At 58.3% G+C, this 23,848-nt stretch overlaps 1 protein-coding gene across 10 annotated transcripts in view; it reads left to right on the top strand.

The window, feature by feature from the left end:
• The window catches only part of CALN1 (calneuron 1), a 381,358-nt gene extending 358,816 nt beyond the window's left edge, over positions 1-22,542 (top strand). For all 10 annotated transcript variants that reach the window (XM_079120227.1, XM_079120229.1, XM_079120235.1 and 7 more), the window contains 2 exons: positions 11,588-11,744; positions 21,325-22,542. In XM_079120227.1, coding sequence (XP_078976353.1) covers positions 11,588-11,744; positions 21,325-21,452 — 285 coding nt within the window. In that variant the 3' untranslated portion in view covers positions 21,453-22,542. The remainder of the gene's footprint in view (positions 1-11,587; positions 11,745-21,324) is intronic.
• The last annotated feature ends 1,306 nt before the right edge of the window (positions 22,543-23,848 follow it).

Genomic DNA, 23,848 nt, shown 5'->3' with positions numbered 1-23,848 from the left:
AAGCCTTTTTGGTGAATTCCCTGAGAACTCCGGCGTCTGCTGAGAACAGGCTGTGGGAGTTTATTCCAATTTAAATGGCTGGACCGTTTCCCCGTTAGTTATCTTACCCATTTGTGGGCATTCCAACGCCTGGTACCGATTCCCACCTGAGAAGCGGACAGCGCGGCCACGGGCGGCTTTCCCCGGTGAGCGGGGCAGGAGCTCAGACCTGGCACCTCGTGTGGCAGCAGAGAGGACGAAGGATGACGCCAACACCCAAGGGGTCGTTTTCCCCACCCGATATGGTAGCAGCAGCAGCTCTGCAGCTGGTTGGGTTTGAGATTGTCAGGGTGGAGCCCTCGTGGTCTCTTGGTCTTTCCCTCACTGTCTCAAGATGGCTGCTGCAGCTCCTACCATCAGGAGTGGGCAGCAAGAAAGAAGGAGGAGGGAAGAAAAGTGGTGCTCACCGCACAAACAAACTCCTCCTGTTCCCGAGCTGCCCCTCACTCTGGAAAAGAGTCTGGACACAGAGCCACCCCTAGAGTACAGGTGGGGGGGGACGGAAAACGAGCAACTTCCAGAACACGTCGTGGTGGCTTCACGGGTGGCGATCGCCTCTGCCGGCTCAGGACAGCCAGATCCCCAGGCACGCTGGACTGCTTCTGCATCCCGCCTGCCTCAGACCAGACTTCTAGGACCGGGCGAGCCTCACTCGGCTTGCGCTGTCACAGACCAACGTGGAAACCACCACATTTCCACAACACTCATTTTCAAGTGAACAAAGTACTGATTTTAGAAATGGTTCTCACTTGTGATGGGTGTTGGTGCCAACAGCTCCTGTGAGCTGGCCCAAGTTCCAGGAGGACTTAACAGAGGGAAGGTGAACTGTCTCTTAGTAACCAAGGGTGAAGAAGAAGACTCGGAGTTCATAGTGGGTCAGATTACTGTCAGCCATGTTTTCCTCCCACCTTCCTTATGTTGGGCGTGTCCACAGAATGGCCTCACATCTCTCCCCTTGTTAGTTAACGCACAACAGAGAAGGAATGGAACAGTAACCTCCACCAGCCTAGGATTCTGCTGTCTAGGGTTTTCGTCTGTGGAGTTTCCCAGAAACATTAAGAGCACAGGATACAACGCGGTGTTTCCGTCTAGTACAATCATGTTACAATCCTTAAATGTCCTGAGGAGGAGTGTAGCTGGGCAGCGGGGCAGTGCAGGGCTGCAGGCAAGGACCCGCAGGCTCCGGGATAACTGCTCACGGAACGCTCAGGTTCGAACCCAGCGGCGCTCCAAGGGGCTCTACTGTTTACCTCTCCCTCCAGGGCCTCAGTGTGCCGCCGGCTCTGCGGCCAGCCCACTCCCAGGCGCCGTGGACCTGCCGGCCGCAGCGCGGAAGCTAATGGACCCGTGCGGTTCTGGCTGGACCCAGGCTGCACAGCGCGCTCTTAATTCAGAACTGACCGCGGCTGGAGGTCTGGCCCAGACCAGGGGAGCGCCGTTCCTAGCGGCTCCGACTGATTTTGTGAGATGAGTGTGGTGGACGCCTCCCACCTTGGGAGTGAATCCTGGGGCCGGGGAACCACCAACAGGGCAGCCATCGGCTCCGGACTCCCAAAAACCCAGGGGACCAGCCCACCCTGTGGTGGATCGGGCTTATACTCTCCTACACGGCACCCCGAAAGGCAGCCAGCCTGTCCTCAGAGTCCGAGTTCCAGGGCCAGCTGAGACCTGTGGTGTAGACAGGGCAGTGCTGTCCTTGGACCAGGCAGCCAGCCTGTCCTCAGAGTCCGAGTTCCAGGGCCAGCTGAGACCTGTGGTGTAGACAGGGCAGTGCTGTCCTTGGACCAGGCAGCCAGCCTGTCCTCAGAGTCCGAGTTCCAGGGCCAGCTGAGACCTGTGGTGTAGACAGGACAGTGCTGTCCTTGGACCAGGCAGCCAGCCTGTCCTCAGAGTCCGAGTTCCAGGGCCAGCTGAGACCTGTGGTGTAGACAGGGCAGTGCTGTCCTTGGACCAGGCAGCCAGCCTGTCCTCAGAGTCCGAGTTCCAGGGCCAGCTGAGACCTGTGGTGTAGACAGGGCAGTCCTGCTGGGCTCACTTTACTTCCTGTAGACGCCTTCCGCAGTCTGTTTTCTTCCTTCTCCAGTCTGCTGGGTCTGCTGCCATTTTTGCCTTCAGTCCCTTTAGCAGAGTTCAAGCCTTGTGCCTCTGTTTCCTCCCATTCGCCCACCCTCTGCATAATGGGAGCTAGAACACGGAGTAGCGTCTTCCATGGGGTAGGATAAACCTCAGAGCCTGTGATTCCCACGCACGGGGAGGGCAGGAAGACAGCCGCTGTCTGCGGCTGCTTCCCGGGTAGAGTGCGAGGCCTGGCTGCCGTCCCTCCCTGGCCGTCTGTTGGACCTGACCTGCACTGCAGACCCAGTCCAGCCACATGGCTGTCCTCAGCGTGTGGCTCCCTGCTGACCACAGTGCCCTTGCTCTGGCCCCTGAAGTGCCAAGTGCATCCATCAGTGGTGCCTCCCATCAGCCACTCCAGATCCATGACGTCCCAAGAGGACTCAGGCTGACGTTCCTGGATCTGCATCTCCGTGGAGGCTGACTCAGAGGCCCTGTCCACAGGGTTGGGTTAGGGTCAGGCCAGCTCCGCGTGTGCTCTGGACACAAGCAGCACAAGCCCAGAAGGGCTTCTTAGGAGATGGCCCTGGTGCAGGAGGACATGGCCGGTGGCCTGGGCTCACCCAGGTGTGCCAGCACTGCCTAAGCAGGGGGTGCTGAACCCAAATTAGAACACCCTGCGGTTCCCACATCCGATGACATGCCGTGGCAGACGCACTTCGGCCGGAAGGCCTTGGTCCTTCCGCGCTGCCCCAAGGAACCTGGTGAAGTCCCTTGCTCCCGGGCCTCCCCACCCCCTGCCCCCTGGACGCCACCGGGCTGGTGATTTTATGGACTCTGCCAACTTGCTTTTATAATGTGCTTGTTTCCCTTAGCTAATTAAAATTTCATAGGCAACAAATAAAATTTTAAAAGGTGAGGCCAGGATGTGTGATTGAACCCCTTAAGGGCTGCCTGGCTCGGCTCCGCTGTGCCCTGGGCTGAGATCTGGGACAGCGGCCCCTGCGGAGCTGGCGATCCGCTTACTGAGAAGCATCTCCTGCTTCCCCACAGCCAGTCTGAGCTGCTGGCCACCCACCACTGTCCCCATGCCTGAACCCAGGGTCCCTGGGCGGCAACTGCCTGCTTGTGATGGGGCTAATAGGGGCCACAGAGGAAGCCAGACTCCTGTCTGCTGCTTCCTGGGAGAAGGCGGAGGCCACTGAGCTGTGCCGGGTTTCCTGGGAGCAAAGCGGGAGGGGGTGTTCTCACCTGGGGTCCTGAGAAGAACAGGCCAGCCGAGTTCCAGTCCTCACCAGGCACCTTGAGTTCCAGGTTCTAACAGCGGGTCAAATACTTAGCAGTACTTCTGAAGCAGGAGGGACGTCCTACCCGCTCTGCTGTGTCCGGCCCCTCTTCCCCTCTCAGTCCGGCCAGCCTTGTGTGATGCTGGCCTCTGATTCTCCATCCTGTCTCTGGTCCTCCCTCCTTTGGTTATGGTTGTACTGACCACATTTTCCTGAAATTTCCATTATTTATCTCCTAATCGCTACTAGACTCTGTTCCGCTCCCTTCTTTTGTGTTCGATGCGATTGTGGAAGGAGAGCAAACTAGGCTCCTGCTTCACTGGCTGCATCGGATAACCCTCAGAGCACTGGGCGTCTTACCGTTTCTCAAAACCGCCTGCAGGTACTCTCTGCCCAGGGCTGACGCTGGCCTGGTCACTGGGTGAAGGCCCCACAGGCCAGCAGGCACACAGGAGATCCCCAGGGCTGGTTCTGCACACTTCTGTTGGGTCTGTGGTAGACCCAGGTGTGGAGTCATGGGTGTCCCATGTGCAGGGAAGCACGTCACCCCCAGGAACCCAGAAAGCTTGCCAGAGGACGTTGGGGGAAGTAGAGGCCAAAGGAAAAGGGCGTAGAGGGCCCAGGCCAGAGCTGGTGCTGGGAACAGCAAAGGCCTGGAGCTGGCAGACCCCTTGTGTAGACAGGGTCTACACCACCTAGTCAGGGTGGCTCGTGGAGGATCCAGACGTGGGCAGGGGCTGAGGCAGGACAAAATGGTGGTGTGAGATGACAGAGGTACGCGGAGGCTGCGTTTGGGGTCCACAAGGAGCTAAAGCCAGCAGGTCATCTTTGCTCTGGCACCTGCTACCCTTTTCTAAAGGTCCGCCGTCGTTGGGGACAGCCGGTGCACATCTGACCCCTGCTTGGCTTGGCCACCCAGAGTGCACTTCCTTGTCCTGCCAGCAGTGTCTCTGCCCGGAGGCCTCTTCCTCCCCGGAACCCCCTGGAAATGGCTTCCTTCCTACCTGAAGTTTCCAGTAGGAATTGCTTCTCCAAGGTCAGGGGTGGGAAAAGGAAGTCTGCAGACAATACGGTGGAGAGACGTCTCTCCTGCGTCTCTGCTGAAGCCAGGAGGAAGCTGCAGGAGGAGCCGAGAGCTCAGGGCCCCCAGGGAGCAGAGGACAGGGTCCCGGCACCACGGAGCCGAGCTCTGCCGCTCTCCGACAGGACACGCCCGGGCCTTCAGCCCCGCCTGCAGCGGCCATGGGCACATGAGCCCGTGGAGACAAGTGGCTCCCAGGTCACGCATGAGCCCGGCACAGTCCTCTGGTGTTTGCATTGCTTGGAGTTTTTGATGAAGGAAGTCTGCGCGTTGTATTCCATTTGATCCTCACGGTGACAGGGGGGTGGACGAGGCAGGTCTCCTCCCTGCTGCTGACGCTGGCGTCCACTGCTATGGTTCTGACTGCCCTTTAATCAGGTGGCTCCCTGTTAGTGGGTAAGGGTGCAGAATTGAGGCTGGCCAGTGACCTGCCCAGGGACACCATGCTGGCCAGTGGAAGACTCGTCCTAGATGACCAGTCCATCAATCAACCCTGAGCAGGAAACTTCTACCACCGCCGCTCACAGGCTCTGACCCCGCCGGCCTCAGCCACATGGGGCTTCTGCAGAGGACTCTGCTCAGTCATGTCTTTCCTGAAACTGCCAGTTGCCAACTGAGATGTCACAGAGGAACTGCAGACGCGGCATCAGGCCAGTGGCCAGGTCCTTGCCTCTGATAACCAACTGAAGGCTTTGTGCCCTTACCTTCTGTGTGCGGGCGAGGGGGCCGAGCTCCTGGGGAACGGGAAACTGTCTCAGAGAGAAGGGTCTGCTGCACGCCCGCCCTCCAGGTATATGCACAGTTTTCTCAGGAGAAAACTCAGGAACGGAGAGGGTTAACAGCTTCCAGTGGGTCACAAGCTGCCGTGTGACAGTCTCTGAACAGGAACTGAATTCCTGCACTTTTTCTCGAAGCGCGCCTACTAAGAATGTATGCAGAGAGACAGAGGCAGGGGAGAAGCCCACCGCCCGGCCCTGGTCTTCATTAAACCCGCCGTCAGTGTGCAAAGACCCCGTGACCTGGCTCGGCACGTGGGGCACGCTTAGCAAGCGTCCGGCCCTTTTTGCTGAGACAGGCAGAGGGTCAGTGGGCAGTGCAGGTGGCTCTGCAGGGCTTGCTGTTGGGGTGCACCATGACCACTTCTCCCAGGGCGAGAGTCTCAACTGCCGGTCTTCCCGACGGCTCCCTCTCCTGGAGCAGGGCCGCGAGAGACTCAGGTTCACAGGGTGCACCTTTCCCTCCGGAAGCCACTGCATCAAATCAATCACACACCTTTGGATTCACCTGGAATCTGGTCGGGGAGATGGTGCCCCACCACCACGCAGGTCTCCGTGAGTCAGGGCAGGAATCGTGGCAGGGGCCTCACGAGCCACCAGGAGGAAGCGGACAGTTCTGTCTTTCAGTGGCCAGCCTTCAGTCCCATCAGGAGCTCAGGACTTCACTGGGTCTCCCGCCCCCCACGTTCCTGCTGCAGTGGAAGATGGGTGGGTTACTCTGCTGTTCCATGCTGGAAAGGCAGAGAATCCCAACTCAGGAAGCTGCAGCCGGCCTGCGGAGGGTGCTCTTCCTGCCTTCTGATGGATTGGGGCAGGAAGGAAAGACCGTGCCCTGGAATGAACAGAGGGTCCTTGCTTACCCACCCAACAAGCGCTGTTCACGCACCACCTGCCCAGGCTGGGCTGCTGAGAGGACACAGGGCCTGCCCTGCTGCTGGGCTGCTGCAGGGCCAGCCTACAGAGGGGACACACTCCCAGCGGGGAGAGCAGGGCAGAGCTCAGAAGCAGACATCAGGAGGCCAGAACACCGATGCTGTGCCCAGACATGTCCTCTTGATCTGGAGGAGGGAGGTGGGCCAGAGGCACCAGCCTCAAAAGAGGCCAGGTGCTCCTCCTCCTGAGTCAGACGAGGGTCCCAGGAAGCAGGGGGTCCTCCAGCTCTCCTCCAGCTACCTGCTTTCCAGACACGGTGCCACTCAGAAGAGAAAAGCAGCACCGTGACCCTCACTGCGGGACAGTTGGGATCCTAGGCCGAGTCCCCCTTTCTCGGCCAGTCTTAGGATGGCTGTTTTTCACCTTTGCCTGAGGAAGCTGCACTGCCACCTGGTAATGAGAGGCTGGCACAGAGGGCAAAGGGCCTCTGGAGGGCCGACGATGCCCGCCTGGGGTCCTCCCTGTTTTCCTCTGTCAAGGCGCTGCGGGAGACTTCAGATCTATTCAGGGAAGACGCCGCAGACCCGGCCGTCTTGGGCACAGGGGAGTCACAGGTGTGCCAGGCGCCAGAACCCAGCCACAGGCTCAACTCTTCAGTAGAGGAATTAACCACACAGAAGTAAGTGGCGCTCGATCAAGAACGAAGACATGAGCGCCGGTAGCCAAGGGATGGAAACTGCGGAAACAGGAACAGACATCTAGTGGAGAACAATCCGGGTTCCAGGAGAGGGCCAGCGAGGACACGGGGTCTCCAGGAGGCATGCAGCGGCAGAGAGCGATGCAGGAGCAACGAGGAGCCCTCCCAAACCCCCCGAGAGCGCGGCGAAGACAGGCCAGGATGTGGCCCGAAAGCACATCTTTGAAACCTCAAGGGTGATGAATCATCCTGCTGGTGTTGAAGGAAGTGATTGACAAGCCTCAGAAGGAGCAGAGGAATCCATTCCAGGTCCCGGGGGGCGGGTTTTCTAGAATTTTATGCCAAACCCAGTGGTCTGTCATGGGAGAGGGGGGAAAGGTGTCATTCAAATTATAAGAACTCCGAAAACGGAGTTTTCACAGATGCTTCCCGGTGGACCGGTTTAAAAAGTTCCCCACCCCAGCAGAACGGGAGGCCAGCCAGGTGCCGTCACAGAAAAACGGACGTGAGCGCAGAGGTCCTGAGACATCTGAAGCCACCGCGTGCTTGCAGAGCCCGGACAAGACTGAAGGCAGAAGCTAAACGCGCTTCTAGAAGAAGATGCAAAGAGCAGAAAAGTGTCACAGGAATCTCAATTAAACGTGCAGCGCCTGAGGAGCGCAGGGTGAGGCAGCGCAGGGGCGTAGCTCCCCGGCACACGCCAGGAGGTGCACTGGGCTCTTCTGGTTCCATCATTCATGAAACAGGGGCTCAGAAGGGCAGCTGATGAGCAGAAGCTGATGTCCTCCAGCTTCATCGGAACCAGGACCTCCATGAATCCTTCATACCAAAGGCAAAGGAAACCTCGCAGGACAGACAGCAGGAAATAACATAATTCACAAGTCAACACGAGCAAATCATGGCCCCAGCCGGAGCGTGGGTGGATGGGGGAGGCAGAGGGGAGGCCAGAGGTCTGTGGGGGACACCCGTCAGAGAAGCCCAGTCACCTGAACAGGCGGGGAGTGTTCACAACCTAACCAAACCCCAAATACAGCCAAGCACTTTTTCGATAAGACATGAAAAAGGAATCTGTTTCCATGTTGAAAAGCAAAGACTCTCAAATGAGGAATTAAAAAAAAAATCCAACTCTTCCCCTTGTAAGAGACAGGCCTCCAAACACCACCAAAGACAGGCACTTCGCAGAAGCATTCACACGGAGGAGCACAAGCAGCCGGGCTGAGGTAAAAATAGACTTTTCTCCAAAGGCATTAAGAAAGCATTCACAGATTCTTAATGACGGATTGTGCTGCTGGGTAGGAGCCCCGCCCCACGGGGTCCTGCCAGAGGCTGTCCCTGGCTCCTCCTGATGTCCTCTGAGCGCTTTCCCTGGGGATTTTATATTCCTCAGCTGTCCTGGAGCCACCGTCCTTCCTGGTGACCTTCACGGTCATCTGCATGCAAATGGCTTGAAAGTCTGTCATCAGCCGTTCCAGTTTGTCCTTCTGTGACCTGGGCTGTCTACAGGGCTGTCCCGGATCCTCCCACCAGCACCTCGAGACCACCAGCACCTCGAGACCAGCCCGCCTCACTCCTCCTCCTGTTCCTTCTTGTCCTGTCCAGCTGAGCACAGGCCAGGCGCTGTGCAGGACAGCCGGTTCTTCACTGTCCACACTGCGCGCACCTCTCCCCAGGCCTCTGGAACCCCCCTGAGCCCACTGTGGGCTTTATCCTGTCCCTTCAGTGGCTCCTGTCTGGCCTTCTTTGTCCTTCTGCCAGCCAAGGGTGATTTTTCTCAAGCTCAAGCTTGACCCAGTAAGTTCTCTGCTGAAAATCCTTAGCGGTACCCTCTTCCACCCCAAAGGCAAAACCAAGCTTCATTCTTCAAACAACTAAAAACGGAATTACCATTTGAGTCAGCAACTCCAGCTGCAAGCGCAGACCCCAAACAAGGAAGAGCGGTGGGAGAACAGAAGGCCGTCCTCCCCAGGAGCCCCGGGGAGGCAGCCCAGGGTCCACCCACGGAGGGCGGGAGGGACCCTGGTGACACACGTCCACAGTGGGCGGTCGGTCAGTCAGCCATGAAGAGGAAGGACGCCCTGCACCCACCAGCACCTGGTGAACCTGAAGGCAGCCCACCAGGCCGGGAAGGCCGGCCACAGAGCTCGCATGTGGCGGGGGTCCTGAGCAGCAGAGTTCACGGCTGCAGCAAGAAACCCTGTGGGCCACAGCGCTGGACACGGACAGTGGGCATGGCAGAACGGGCGTTCCCGAGGCCTCGGAACCACACGCTTCAGGGGATCACAGGGTCAACTTTGTGCCATGTGTATTTTACCCCAGTAAAGAAAGCAAATGCACCCCAAAGCGACCTCACACCAAGGCCTGTGTGGGCACGCATCCAGCCGGCCGCCCTGGCCTCCTTCCCCACCTCCTCTGCTGCACAAGTTCCTGAAGGCTCCACATTCTGCCACCTGCGTTGGCTTCCGTTACTGTGACCAGTGCCGGGGACTGTCCACTTAGGAATAGAAAGAGGTCGGTTTGGCTCCGAGTGGTCGAGGTTTCCCTTGATGGTAGGTTGGCCCATGGCTCTTGGGTCCGTGTGCGGGTCCAGTACCTCCTCATGACCAGGACATGAAGAAGAGGGAGACCCCGCCGTCGCCTCAGAGGGCTGCCCACAGCGGCCCGAGGCCCCCTAGGCCCTGCCACTCCCAGCAGGAGCTCGGGGGTCAGGCCTGCACCACATGGCCCGTGGGGGACACTTCGTCCACACCACAGCTACAAGGGCACCCAGCCTTGCCCCGGGTCTTGGCATGGCTGTCCCAGGCCCACCGCATCAGGAGCTCTTTGCTGCATTGGTACGTTGTCTCTGGACCAAAGCGTCTTTAAAGGATTGCGAGTATAAGAATGATTTAGGAGAGAGAATTCTTTCCACAGACTTTACTGTATTATTCCTGGTCTTTGACAAATGAAGTAAAGAATAAGTTTGTAGAAAACAGAGATGATAGCTATGAAGTTATACGATACAGATGAATAAAGACAGGTGAATTTGTATGATTGATCTTATAGAGATTCCACCACAATGGAAGCTCCCTTAGGCTTCTAAATGTAGCCGAAGTGTGGGCCACATTCTCTTAACTAATCCACCACCACAGAAGAAACTGACAGACAGCTGAACCAGGAAAGAGAAGCAAGCATAAATATATCGATGAGAAACGGGATAAGACTAAGTTTGAGAGAAATGTTAAATTGTGGGTCTAATCCACATAATTAGATGCTACTAATAATGAAAATACAAAACATGTTTTCCAAGAAAAGGACAAAATTCCAAAAGTGACTCAAGAAAAATCTAAAAGCCGACCGGCACGACTGTGGGAAGAGCTTCTTGCTGGGCCTGTGTCCCGGGTGTGGTTTCTTGGCACAGATAGAGGTCCAGGAGGCCTGCCGACCGGTCATGTGGATCCTCACATCCGATGAGCCCCAGGTGGGAAGCTGTGGGCTCCCGGGACCCGCACCTCCCTCTTCCTGGGCCTGGGCCTGTCTCCGCCTGGCTGGACCACAGTGCTGGCCACCGGCCTCAGGGTCCCCGGATCTCCCTGGGGGGTGAGCAGTCATTTTCTCAGTCTTGGGTCTGACAGGGTCCAGCTCTGTGGTGGCCCAGGTCTCTCATGGGCAAGTCCCCTCCTCCCTGTGCTCACGGCTCTTAACAAGGCCCCTCCTCGCGGATCCCCCACAAGGCAGAGGCTCCCGCGGGCTGACTGTGCCCACCCCTGGGATGTTCAGCCATCATATAGAGAGCAAGGCCACCTCAGCCCCCCGATGCCCTTATGCACGTAGGTGGCTTCATCAGGTTCTGGTAACTTCGATGAGTTTCTTAGAACAGAAGCAGACTTAATCAAGGAAGGCACTGCCTTAAAAGAACGAGGAAAGGAAAATGTCTTTCCTTCCTTATGGTCCAGACTGACATAAAACGCCGGGTTCTGAGTTCGCCCGTGGCTAAGTCACTTCGGAAACCCCTGTCTTTGCCGCGGACGGCAAGGGCTTATTCACACTCAGATCACACGCCCCTGGAGGGCAGCTGGGTCTTCTCACGTCCTGTTCATTCCAGGACTTAGGATGAGGGGACATTCCCTGTTTGGTGTGGCTTTTTGTGGCAGAGTGCACCGAGCCGAGAGGTGTCTTCGTGGACGGTCCTCACTTCCCTAGATCACCCGCCCTCACATCTCAGGGGCCGAAGTCCAATGTCAAGGGCAGGGAGGTAGAACCCTCCCCGGGGGGGGAGGCCCTAGTTGAAGGGACACACCCTGGTAGGCTTGTCGCCTCTGAAGCCTTCTGTGTTGACACGGGAGCCTTGGGGACACCTGGTGTCCAAGCTGTGACACTCGTGAGAAATGGCCGGGGTCCCACACACTGCCTCGCGCCTCCCAGGGCAGCACCGCAGTGACCAAAGGACCTCCCAGCTGACCACTCAGGCGCCCCCACCCGCATGCCCCACGGGATCCAGGGGACCCTCCACATGGGACTCGGCAGATCCAGGCGGCGAGCAGGAGGGGATGTGCTGAGTTCCTGGAGGACGACAAGGTTCTGGAACACGTGCTGTCTGAAGTGTGATGGCTCTAAAGCCCGGGGACCAGGGGTTGGCAGCAGGTGGCCGGTGGGCAGAGCCACCGAGTAGGTGGCCCTGCCTCTCCAGGAGCCTGACTCGGGGGACGTGTCCCTCACTTATGCCTGGAGCCGAGGGGGACGTCCAGAGGAGCCAGGCTTGCCCGCCGCGCCCAGGCCGTGCCCTCATGGTCTCTCTCCGCAGTTCGACATGCAGAGGATGACGCTGGAGGAGCTGAAGCACATCCTCCACCACGCTTTCCGGGACCACCTGACCATGAAGGACATCGAGAACATCATCATCAACGAGGAGGAGAGCCTGAACGAGACCTCGGGGAACTGCCAGGCGGAGTTCGAAGGAGGTAGGTGCCGCCCCGGCTGGGCCCCGCGCGGGAAGGCCAGCGCCTGCGCCTCGGGAAGAACGCGCTTGCGGCCTCCTGGGCCGAGGCCGCGGGCACGACAGCTGGAGGCCAGGACTACGTTGAAGGCCTTTTGCAAAGACGCAGGGCTTGATTTTATTCTGTTCTTCCCCACAAACGTTACATTTTTGCAGAAGTCCCGTTGACCCTTCTGTCCCCTTATGGCTGAGTCAGAGTGGCCAGGTGGCTCTGTGGTGTTTGCCCTCACCAAACGGAAGCTGGCTGCAGGGTAGCAGGAAGAGCTTGCTAAGGAAGTTGGCAGACGAGGACCAAGTCCACTGGCAATGGTGTGGCCTTGGCAAGGGGCGTGCCCTCTGTTCCCCTTGCCTGTAACTCAGGGTAACGGCACCTGCTTCACGGAGTCCTTGGGGAGGGAGACCTCTGCTTCCACAGAGCCCCAGGGCACAGCAGTTCATGAGCGCAAGCAAATAGTCCCAGGAGAAACGCGCTTCCACTGATGTCCAAACAGAGACCCAGGAAAGGCCATTTTTCTTCAGCTTATGAAAAAAAAAAATTAAGGGGGGGGGGGATATACTAAGAAAGGCTTCCTTATCTCCCAATCAGCTGAGAGTCCTGGGCAGCTAGCTCATTTAATCTCTCTTCCCTGTTTTGAAAATCCCAACCTTTACGGCAGTTTTTTAAATTACATTCAAACATCTTCACTGTCATCAAGTTTTAGCTTGTTCAGTGCTGGGACTTCTTAAAGAGGTCAGGCCATTTCTACTTTTCCTTACGAACACCTAAACAAGTCAGTATCCACCGTGGGTGACCTGTCCCGCAGACAGCAGAATGAGACCTGGCCATCTGAGATTTGGGTGTGTGAGAGAGGGCGGAGTTTTTTGGGAAAGGTCTGAAATGCAGCCCTGGGCAGCGCGAGGCAGGAGCCATTGGAGAGTTGCGGACAGCAGATTGGCATGGGCCTCGGAGTCTTCCTGGGTCGCTGATTCCACGCTTCCTCCTTCTGAATCGGGGGCTGGACACTTTCCAAGGAGGTGGTGGGATTCTGCTCGGGTCAGGGAGCTTCACCCTTCCTCCTACCTGAAGGGAGGGACAGAGTCAGGGGCAGCAGCCCCAGGCTGGGGCACTGGGTGGGAGCGATTTTGTCCACGGTCTCCCTTTTAACTTGGGTTGGGTTGGGTTTGTTTGATTTTTAGGTTGCTGCATCTCTCTCTCTCTCACACACACACACACTCACACTCACACTCTCACACACTCAGCCCGGCACCCCACTCTGCCCCCTCTCTACACAGAGCCCTGCAGACACAGTTAAGCCCCAGGAAAGAGAAAGAGGGGGAGACTCCAAGCCAGAGAGAAAGCAGGCCTCCCTCCTTCCTCAGGAGACCCGGGACTGCGGCCACACTGTGTGCAGAAACCATGTTCCTGGGCCCCAAGAGGCCCCTCCCTCGATCTTTCTGGATTCCCTTATTTAGATAACTGTGCTCAAGGCACTTCAGTGTCATGGGGACACGATCTGTCAGCATCCCGCGGGGGCTTGGGCCCGGAGGACCTGTCTCTGGCGCCCGCTCCCGTCTGGGCTGGACGAGACCCTGAAGGCTTCTGCTTCAGTTCGGCAACTTCTGACCCCCATGTTCGGGTTTTGGAGAACATAAGCTCGGTGACGCTGGGAGACAAACTTGTGCTTTATTATTTGGTTCCAGTTGCCGCCTGTGTGGAATCGCATGGTCTCGTGGTTGAATCATTCATCCACCTGTCGCCAGATCCTTATTAAGTGTGCCGATGACAAATTACCCTGCACAGGAAGTTTGGGAGTGTTTGCTCAAATGCATTTGCTGCTCGTTCTGCGGACTGCTTTTCCACCCCGTCAGGCAGGGGAGGCGGGGAAGAGGACGTCCAGGGCGGTGTCCAGCATGGGTCTGCAGCATGCTGGAGACCCTGCTGCCCAGGGGTGTCTGTTGCCCGTGGTTACAGGTGGGGAGCAGTCACAGGAGGGTAGAGGCATCCTCAAGGTCAGACAGGTCAGAGACATGAAGCAGGCCCTCCACACAGCTGCTGGCGTGGCCACTGTCATGGGTCACTGGCTTGGGCTCGGGCCCTTCAGGGTCCCCACACAGTGGCCCATCATCCTCCCCACTGAGTTTCTGTTTCACAGCCAGTGAACCAGGTTATATCTGGAAGCCAGGTTGAAGTGCCACTCGTGTCAGTGTGTGCGTGTGTGTGTGTTCGTGCGTGCCTGTGCGTGTGTGTGTGCATGTGTGCATGTGTTTGTGCATGTGTGCCCGCGCATGTGTGCCCGCGCATGTGTGTGCGCGTGTATGCGTGCATGTGTGCCTGTGTGTGCGTGTGTGTGCCTGTGCGTGCGTGTGTGTGCATGTATGTGTGCATGTGTTTGTGTGCGTGTGCATGTGTGTGTGCATGTTTTTGTGCGTGCATGTGTGCCTGTGCATGTGTGTGCGTGTGTGCATGTGTTTGTGCGTGTGCATGCATGTGTTCGTGTGTGCCTGTGCATGCGTGTGTTCGTGTGTGCCTGTGCATGTATATGTGCATGCATGTGTGCCTGTGCGTGTGTGTGTGTGTGTGTGTGTGCGTGTGTGTTCAAGTCTGCACGCGCCCTCTCAAGATACACCCGGGCGCCATCCCTAAATGGATGCCAGCTGTCAGACTCTTCTAGACATTCCAAAAACAAAACCATCAACCAGGGAATAAACAGTTTCTGTGAGAGACAAGGCAGAGCTGCCCGGGCCACCCAGTGCCTCCATGGTGGACCAGGCCCCAGAAGAGCTCGGGAGCAGGTGAGGTTCCTTCCCACTTGATGCCAACACCCGAGTGAGCCGGGACATCCCCTAACCTCTGGAGCCTTGTTTTCCTTCTCTATTCCAAGCAACGCTGTTCAGTGGTGACTCTACCCAGAAGCAAAAGCGTCCAGGTCCATGAGGGTCGGAAGGAACCAGGCTGCAGATCCAGTCCTCAGCACAGTCCCCCCCCCCCCACTGTCACCACGTTCCCACAGGCCGTCAGGAGCACACCTGGGCAGACCTCCCATCACCTTGCCTGCATGGTGGGCATCTCATGCCGGCCAAAGGAAAAGGGCACTGTGTGTCACCCTCACCATCTGCCCTCAGCCCACTGCCTCCCTGGGGAGGTGGAGGAGGCGTGACACGTAGCCACAGAGCAGGGCGGTTTCTGAAGGGATCTGGGACTTCAGACAAAGATGCACTCTCCTCCTGGGGGACCCCAAACAGCAGCTCACGGGCTCATTTTCCAAGGAGTGATGCCGTTCCAAGATGCTGCGAGTGGCCAGAGGCCCGTGTTGATAAACACGCGAGGGCAGAGCTGGCTCGCGCTCCCCCTGCCCTGAGGACAGCCTGGCCCAAAGCCCCACACCTCCCCTCAGGGACTTGGGGACGGAAGTGTGACAGCCTGCTGCTGTCATTGCTGGAAGGAAAACATGGCATCGCCAGCCTGGGAAACACGGAGAACGAGCTCATGAGTTGGTGAGCACAGAACACAGGCCAGCCACACGACCAGCCAGTCCCTCTGTGGGATTTTCCTGGAGACGGTGCGGCAGACGTGCTGTGGGCTCTGCGTCTTCACGGGCAGAGCCGCCATCTTGGTGCCCTCGCTCCTCCCGTCAAGTCACTGCCAGCTTTGGGGTCACCAAGGGTATTCAAGGCCCTTCAGCTGCAGGTGAGAGAAGGTCAACGGGACTCCTCCAGCTGAAGAGCACGGGCTCCTGTGATCAGGGAGACCAAGGGGGGACCTCGGAGGCTGCACCCGAAGCTCTCAGGGGTCCTTCCTCCCCACCTCCCTCCTTCTCCCTCCATCTCCCTCCCTCCCTCCCTCTCTCTTCTCCTCCCTCCCTCCCCCTCCTCCCCCTCCTCCCTCCCTCCCCCTCCTCCCTCTCTCTTCCCCTCCCTCCTCCGTCCTCTCCCTCTCCCTCCTCCTCCTGTCCTTTCTCCCTCACTTTCTCACCTACTCTCTCATCCTCACTCTTTGCTCTTCTTCCCGCTCCCTTGACTTCCTTCCTGGGGAAGTTCAAGAGGTGGTGGGATTCTCTCTCCCAGGATTCATCTCCATCTCAGGGAGGGGCTCCAATCACACGGCCTGGCTTGTGGCTCATGGCTCACGAATGAACCCAGGGCAAGCCAAGGGCAGAGGGGATATGTTCCTGGACCCAGAGTTCCTGGGGTGTGGGGGCACAGTCCCTGGAGACAGAAGAGGCACCATGTCGGGGAGCCAGGAAGGCCTCCAGCTAGGCCGGGCAATGCTGCGGATGCCAGGGCCCTGTGGACGCATCCTCTGGGCGGGCAGAGCTGTGGCTGTGCAGCCTGAGAGGCGGGGTGGGAGCAGCTCCACCCCACGGACCTGGACTCTTCCTTCTAATGGGCTCACAGCCCAGGACCTTGCCTGCTCCCTCCCAGGCCACCCTGGATCTTTGCTGGGGTCTGGGCACTTCTGATGTCCTCCAGGTACAGAAAATTCCTATCCTATGGAATGGCTGGTCGCTTGCACTTGTCGAATACCAGACCTGGGGGATGGGAGCGCAGCCCAGTCCCCAGCCCGGGGCTCTGGCTCACTGTAAGAACCGCTGAGCTGGGAGGGGTGCTGTTTTGCTTTTCGATATTCCTGAGCCTCAAAACCCCTGCCAGAAATATGCCTTTGGCAGGTCTGCAGTGGGGCAGGAATGAGAGTTGCCATCATCCTGATCTGCCTCACTTGGTGCCAGCACCTCCCAAGACACACAGCCCAGTTTCCAAGGACAGAGGCTGAAGCCAGAGGGATCATGACCCCATTGCACCTGGGATTGCTTGGCGGGTTGGTGGCAGAGTCCATGTAGACCAGCATCTCCAGGAGAAGATCCAAGGGCCTCTGCCTATTGTCTGTGAAGTGGAACAATGTAAATTGCTGTTAAAATAAGAGTGGGGAAGACAATCTGTCGTAGAGCTTGAGACCCTGGTCCTGCCAAGGCAGCCACATGTCTGTCGGCACACAGAGCTCCCTAGCCAGTTCTCAGGAGTTGTTAGGAAACAGGAGACCCCACCTCTCTGCCCTGCCTCAGCCTCCCCGTCCACATTTCCTCCCCAGATAACTTCCTGGGCTCTGTGGTGTCAAGTCCTGTGCTGGGAAGAGTGCTCAGTACTACCCGGAGGAGAGATGCAGAGCTGGTCGCCGGCCGCAGGAAGCTTCAGTAGACTCCAGAAAGGAGTCGGCCCCCCAAAGCTAGACTTCAAGTTACCACGTGACCCAGGCTTGTCCACCCCCCAACCGCAAACATTCAAAACCCGTACCCACAAAAAACATGAGTGAGCAGCAGCCTCACTCATCAGACAGACGCCGGTGAACTGTGGCTGGAGGACATGTGCTCTCGCCCTGTGGAATATCCTCTATCAACAGACAGGAAATGTAGGGCGGCTGAGGCTCAGAGCTGCAGGAAGGAAAGAAGGGGGGCAGTGTGAATGAGCGGACCTGCAGCCTCAAGCTGAGGGGCAGCAGTCAGTGCCCATGTCACCTGACTCAAGGAAACAGCAGGGCCACAGAATCAGAGCCCAGGTGGGCCCTCGCCTGGGCTGAGGCCAGGAGGGGAAATGGGCACCCGTGTTTGGGGGTTTCTCTTTGGTGTGATAGAAGGTTCTTGCATTGGGTAGTGCTGGGCGTGTGCGAATACCCCTGGATCGTACTCACCTGAAAGGACTAAAGAAGGGCTTCTCCATCAAAATCATAGAAGGAGCCACTGGGAGTGAAGCTCAGTAGTAGGCGCTGTGCTCAGCAAGGGCAAAGCCCTGGCGTCCACCCCAACACCAAAAACACAAAGCCAGAGGAGAAGGTCCTTTGAGAGCAAGACGTGACCATGAGGAAAGAAAGCTCGGGGTGGCCTAAGAGGTCAGAGGGCACCGCTAGCAGAGAGGAGGGGGACAGTGCTTGGGAACAACGTCCAGCTCCCCCGTGGACAGCAGGGAGCAGACCTGCTTGTCGGGCACAGCGATGGCCAGGGGAGGCCACTGGGTGGGCTGGGAGCAGAGGAGGGACCCTGGCAGGAGGGAACTATGTCCCTCCATGGTGGTCCCTCAGGGCTGGTGGTGGGGCATGTGTGGGAAGACGCAGGGCAGGGTGTCCACTGAGCAGTGCTCCAGAAAGCTGCATCCAAGCAGCAGCTCAGGATGAGTTAACCAGGAAAGGACCCGAGCTCTCGGGTCACAAGGACCAGGTCCGGCATTTCTCCAGCAATTTAAGGAAACATCTAGCTTTCACTGGGGTCAGATAATCCGTGAAGTGACTCTTCGGATGAGCAGAACAGTTACCAGAGCTCTTTGTACAGAGGGAGGAGCTGAGGCTCAGAGAAGTTTAGTCTCTTGCCGAGGGTTTCCACGTGGCCCCTGGCAGAAGAGGTCAGGTCCTGGACTCACGGTTCATCCCAGGCTGACCTGTGGTTTTCTTGAGGACATAAAGAACCGACACTAAAAATATATAAATACACCAAAATAGAGCACAGTGCATACACATCATGGCAAGCAGCGGCCTGTGGTTATTACCAAGAAACACAGCACTAAGCTCTTACTCCTGCCACCCACGGCCAAGGAGCGTGTCTTCCTTGGAACCTTCTGTGGCTCAGCAGAATACCAAGAAGGTTGGGATGTGGGTATTAGAATCATGGGAATTGAGACCTGGGCCTCATCCCGCCTCCATCTGTGGAATGAGCGTGGCCTCCACTTCTCGGAGCCTCAGGCTCCCTCATCCATCCGCTGAGGCCATCGTGCCCAGTGACCCTGACGTCTGCCATGAGCACACCTGCAAAGAAACAAACAAACAGCAGAGAACGCAGCCGCCGCCCAGGGAGGAGGCTGTTCTGTAAGGAAACGGGGTTCCAAAGGTCTGCAGGTGGGCGTTGGCTTCCATCTGCTGGCAGGACCTTCTCAGGTCCTTCGTCCTCACAGCAAGGCAGGTCTTAGCGCCCTCTCACAGAGGAGGAAACCGAGGCCTGGGGAGGAGAGGTGCTGGCGGTCACACAGGGTGGGGTCACCATGGATGGGGTTCCTCCCGGCTCTGAAATCCTGACCTTTGGCTTTGCCTCAAGTTTGGGGGAGATGCCAGAACTCAGCCTAGGACTCTCCTCCAGGCAGCGTCTGAATGACGGGCTCAAGTTAGGGTCTGCTGCAGAGCCGCCGCGGCCGGGGACTGAGCCGCAGCTCCCTCCGCGTGCCTGCCTCCGACTCTCCAGCTCCTCCTCCCTCCTTTATCTCAGCCCTTCTGCTGCTTTGAAGGATTTTCAGATCAAAGTTGCAGCTGCTCTCCTGGGGCCCAGTCCTTCACAAAGAAGGGCCCCAGCAGAAACTTCCTCCCTCCACCCAGCGGTTTGCTCTTCTTGGAGCCTTCCATCGCCCTGGGGACCACACGGCTAGGACAGCTTCCAGAAGCATTTCCGTGCAGGCGAGCTGCCCAGAACATCTAGCCAGCCCTCAGAAAGTGTTGAATGGTGCCAGTTCCACACCTCGCCCCGTTTCCCGCTTCATCCTCTCTCTCCTCGAAACACCATCTCCCTTTGGCTTCCTGAGAGTTGGTGTCTGTTCACGCTTGCCCAATCCTGGGAGCAGCCGTCTCCCCACCAAGGATATGCCCTTCCTTCAGCTAAGAATGGAAGGTCCAGACTCAGCAATTTGAGATTAAACCTCAAAATACTGGAAATCGCCCAAGGGAAGCACAGTCCAGTGGGTCAGTGGATCCTGGTGGGTTGAAGATGACAGGAGAGACATAGCAGAGGTGGCTATGTGGTCAGCAGGTGCTGCAGAGGCAGCCGACTGTTCCTGGGCCCGGCTCTGCGTGAAGCTGGCTCATTGGAGGAGCTTTTTCTGCAGAGGTAACATGTAGAGATCCCTCGACAGGCCTTGGGGCATCTTCTCCTGGGAAAATGTCTGCCTTTGGAGGCTTGGCCAGTTTCTTTCCTCTGCTCTGTTATTTCCAGGAGTTTGGAGAAGCCACTTAAGGGTGGGCAGGAGAGGAACCTGGGATGGAACACTTTGTGTGTGCTTTTATTTGGTACCAGGGATTGAACGCAGGGGTACATAACCACTGAGCCACATCCCCAGCCCATTTTAGTATTTTATTAGAGACAGGGTCTCACTGAGTTGCTGAGGCCGGGTTTGAACTCACGATCCTCCTGCCTCAGCCTCCCGAGTCACTGGGATCCCAGGCGTGCAACTCTGCACATGGCACTTTGTGTGTTCCAGAAAGGTGTGTGGCCCTGCTTTGATATTTCTTTTGCCAGCCTGGAACAGGTGGATTGAAAGAACCATCTTCCCTAAGAACCCCACAGGCCTGTGCACTGACACCCCCGCACACACGCCTCTTGTCCCCAGCAACTCAGGCTCCACCAGGCCCACTGAAACAGAAACTCTGGAAGTTGCCTGATCACCTGCAAAGCTTATGAGAACACCCATGCCCTGCCTCCGCCCCAGAGGTTTGAGGAGGTCCTTCTGCAGCAGAGCCGAGAACCCCCCTCATGCCAAGCCCAAAGGGTGCTGTGCACTGGGCCAGCGGGCATCTTGGTGTCCGGAGCTCCTGCCTGCCTTGGAGGTGGGATGTCAGTGACACAGCACAAGGGCAAAGCACAGGCTAGGGCTGGGAGGGGGCACGGAGTGGGCAGAAGCCCTCCTGGGAGGCTGGGAGGGGGCAGTGCCTGGCGAGAGCCTTCCATCTGGGCTCCTCCCCGCTCCTCCCCTTCTGGTTAGTCCATTGCCCTGTCCTGGCCCACCTTCCTCACCCACGGAGGCTAATGCTTCAGTGGAGGCCTACGAACAGTTTTGCAGGAGCCTTGTAAGACAATGGTGGTGTAAGGCTCAGCATATGGAAAGATTCAGAGGAAGACAGCCCAGGCCAAGGTCAGGCCAGGTCAGGCCTGGCCACAGGCCCTGGGGAGGACCTCTTGCTTCCAGGAAGTCTGAGAGGACTTTTGCCTCCCTGTCCTCACGCTGTCGCCGCTCCTCGGGTGTGGGCAGGATCCTGGCTCGCTATGCAGATCACGGGGATACGCCACGCAGAGCCTGGGTCAGCAGATCTGGTGTGGGCCTGGCCAGGAATCTGCTTTTGAATAAGCTTTTGGGGATGGGATGCTGCTGGCCCAGGAATCTGGCTCTCAAGGCCCGGCCTGTGTGTCTACAATGAGGTCAGGCTGGCTGGGAGTCGCTGTGAGGTCACCCAGGGCAGTTCTAGGAGGGCGAGTTGCTCCCAGCCTGGGGCAAAGGTCCAGGGCGGCATCCCCACCTCGCTCCCTCCTACCAGCTGCAGAAACCCAGGTGGCTGGACGGTGCTACTTACCGTCACTCCACCTGGAAGCTGGTCCCCTGCTCCGAAAGTGACGTCCATCCCGGCTTCTGTTCGGGAAGCTCACCATTTCCCACCCTTGGCCAGGAGACAGGCATTCAGTTCCCACAAGGGCCATGGGTGCTGTTGACGGTCTGAGCGGTCTCACCCCGCAGGAGGCTGGGCCACTGTCTCACTGTGTCCCTCTTCTCTCTCCTCCCCACCCCTTCTTCCACCGACCCTGTCCTGCCCTCCCCCCTCCCCACACCAGTGCATTCCCAGAAGCAGAACCGGCAGACCTGCGTGCGCAAGAGCCTCATATGCGCCTTCGCCATGGCCTTCATCATCAGCGTCATGCTGATTGCGGCCAATCAGATCCTGCGGAGCGGCATGGAGTAGCCTCCCGCCAGCCGCCCTGCAGCCTTGTGGCCGGCTCACCGCGCATGTGCATGCCCTGCGGGTGACTTCCTCCACTCAGCAGATCTGGACCTGTGGATGATGCAGTTGATGGTAGCTTCGGAACGACCCCAAGGTTGCAGGGCGACCTGGATATCCAATCAACTCCATCTCCTTGGCAGGGACACCAAAGGGCTGTCTTCAATGCTTTAATGGTCTTGTTTCCTAATGCAATAAGTAGCCAGGAGTTCCGAATTACCGCTTCGACCGCCAGTAGTGACTCTGAAGATAAACTTCATTTTCATCTCGGAATTCCAGTGGCCATCCAGGTGTAACGGTGGCACCGGAAGTGAGAGAGGCGTGAGCCCTGTCACCTCCACCCACGCCCCATCCTTTCAACGCAGGGCCCAGGGCCTCTGGCGGAGGTTGATCCTCAGCTCCGAGAGCTGCCTGTGGGTTGCTACAGGAGCGGGGACTTCCCGCCTCGCCCTGGTTCCTCGCTCCGCCAATGGAGAGCCCCCAGGCGTGAGGGAAAGCCGTTCAGAGTGTGCGGCCCCAGCATCGGCAGCTGCCCTTTGCTTCCGTTCCTACTGCCTTCTCTGCGGGATGTGGGTGGAGCTGGGCTCTCGCTGGTTCCCCGCACTTGGCCTTCTGTTCCTAGAGCCCACCTGCACCAGCATCTCGGAGTCTGCAGAGAACCCTGTCTCAGCTTTGCCACCTGTGCTGCCCTTAGAGAAGACAGAACCAGGAATCACGGGCACCCAGACACGCGGACAGACTCGCTGCTTCCTGGGCAAGGCTTCCTGATACGCTCATCCGCACCAGCTCGTTCTCCCTCCCACACTCACCCCTGCTCCTTGGCAGGGGGTGAGGTCCACCGTGGGAGGGGCAGGACCCAGACTGGTGAAGAGACCTTGGCAGCCCTGGAGGAATGGACCTCCAGGTTCCCAGGCTAGACCCCCTCTCTAGGTTCGGGTTACCTGCATCTGACCCTGTCTCAGCTTGAATTTGCTTAATTTAGTCTTCCCCAGCTACACAGGGAATCCCGTCCAAGCAGGATGAGGGGGATCAAGCTGCGCTAGCTCACACACATCCCGGCGTTCAGACTCTGCACCTGGCTCACCGAAGAATGTCCGCGAGCTTGGCCACCGTGACAGGAAATTCTCTCCTGCTGGCAGAACACTTCTGCTGCAGAAGGGAACTGAACCCAGGGGTCCGTTTCAATGCCACGTCCAGCCTGTCCTTCCCAACCCCCCACGCGCCATATCCGCTGTCCCTGTTGACGCGGGCTCACACGGTCAGGCTGGCCAGTGACCTCTGCACGTGCTGTCTCCCTGTGTTCTTTCCCGGCTCAGGTCTGTATTTCTGTAATGCAATCGTCTTGCTCCTATCTGGATCGCGCCCTCCAGGACTGGGGCGGGTATCTCCTCCCCCGGGCAGGGGGAGGGGGCTTGGGTGCAGTGTGTTCCCCGGCCCTCCCTCTCTGCTTCCTCCCTGCTGCCTTCTTAGATGTGGAGCCCCGGTCTCCACGTAGGGTCTTCTTCCAACTCAGCTCTGCACGCACGCCCTGCCGCTGCGGGCAGCTGTAGAAACTCGCGCCGCGGAGGCTGCCTATTCACAATGAGCACAAGCACACTAGGGTCTGAGCCATAGAAAGAGGGAGCAGGTCCCAGCTCCCAGGAGCCCGGGGGGTGAGGTGATGTCCCCAGCCAACGGCCCGGCACCTGGCACATCCAGGCCTGGCCGAGGGCAGCAGTCTGCCTTGCCACTGACCGGCCCTGCCCTGCCCCACGCCCCCCTCACCCTGCCTTTCTGTCCCTCCCCTTGATGGAGGACCACAGTCCCTTTAGGATCAGATCCTAAACTAGAAGAGGTCCAATGCCGGAAGCGGATACAACCTCCTCCATAGCTCCCTCCTAGGACATTCCCCTCCCCTACTGGGCATGGGCGGAGGGCACTGCAGGTCTGACAGGGGCACAGTTTCCTATCTTTTGTGGATCTTGAAGCCCTAAACCACACCTTCCTGGGAACAGAGGTGCAGGGCCCGGGCTAGAGTAGGTAGAACCCAGGGAAGACCCTTCAAGGACCCTGCCCCCTGAGAAGGGGTCGCATGGCTGCAGCCAGAGCTGGCAGGGCAGAGAGTCATCTCTGCAAAGGCTGCGCTGGCAGGTCCTGCCTGCCCTGGGCGCGCTGACCTGGAAGGAAGCGGGGTTGGTCCGGTTCAGAGCCCAGGAGGCGCTGCACAGGGTGGGGCTGAGGAGTCAGGCAGGCACCGCCCCTGCTCCCTACGGAGCCTGAGCATCCTTTCCCTTAAAGGGACCCCTGTGCTCACTCCCCGGGATCTGGAATCAAGCCAGAGGAATTCCGAGAGCACGCATGTCGCTAGGGAGAGAGCAGGG

Source organism: Sciurus vulgaris, assembly GCF_902686455.1.
Source record: "Sciurus vulgaris genome assembly, chromosome: 18".
NCBI lineage: Eukaryota > Metazoa > Chordata > Mammalia > Rodentia > Sciuridae > Sciurus > Sciurus vulgaris.
This window is presented reverse-complemented; position numbering and strand designations above follow the sequence as displayed.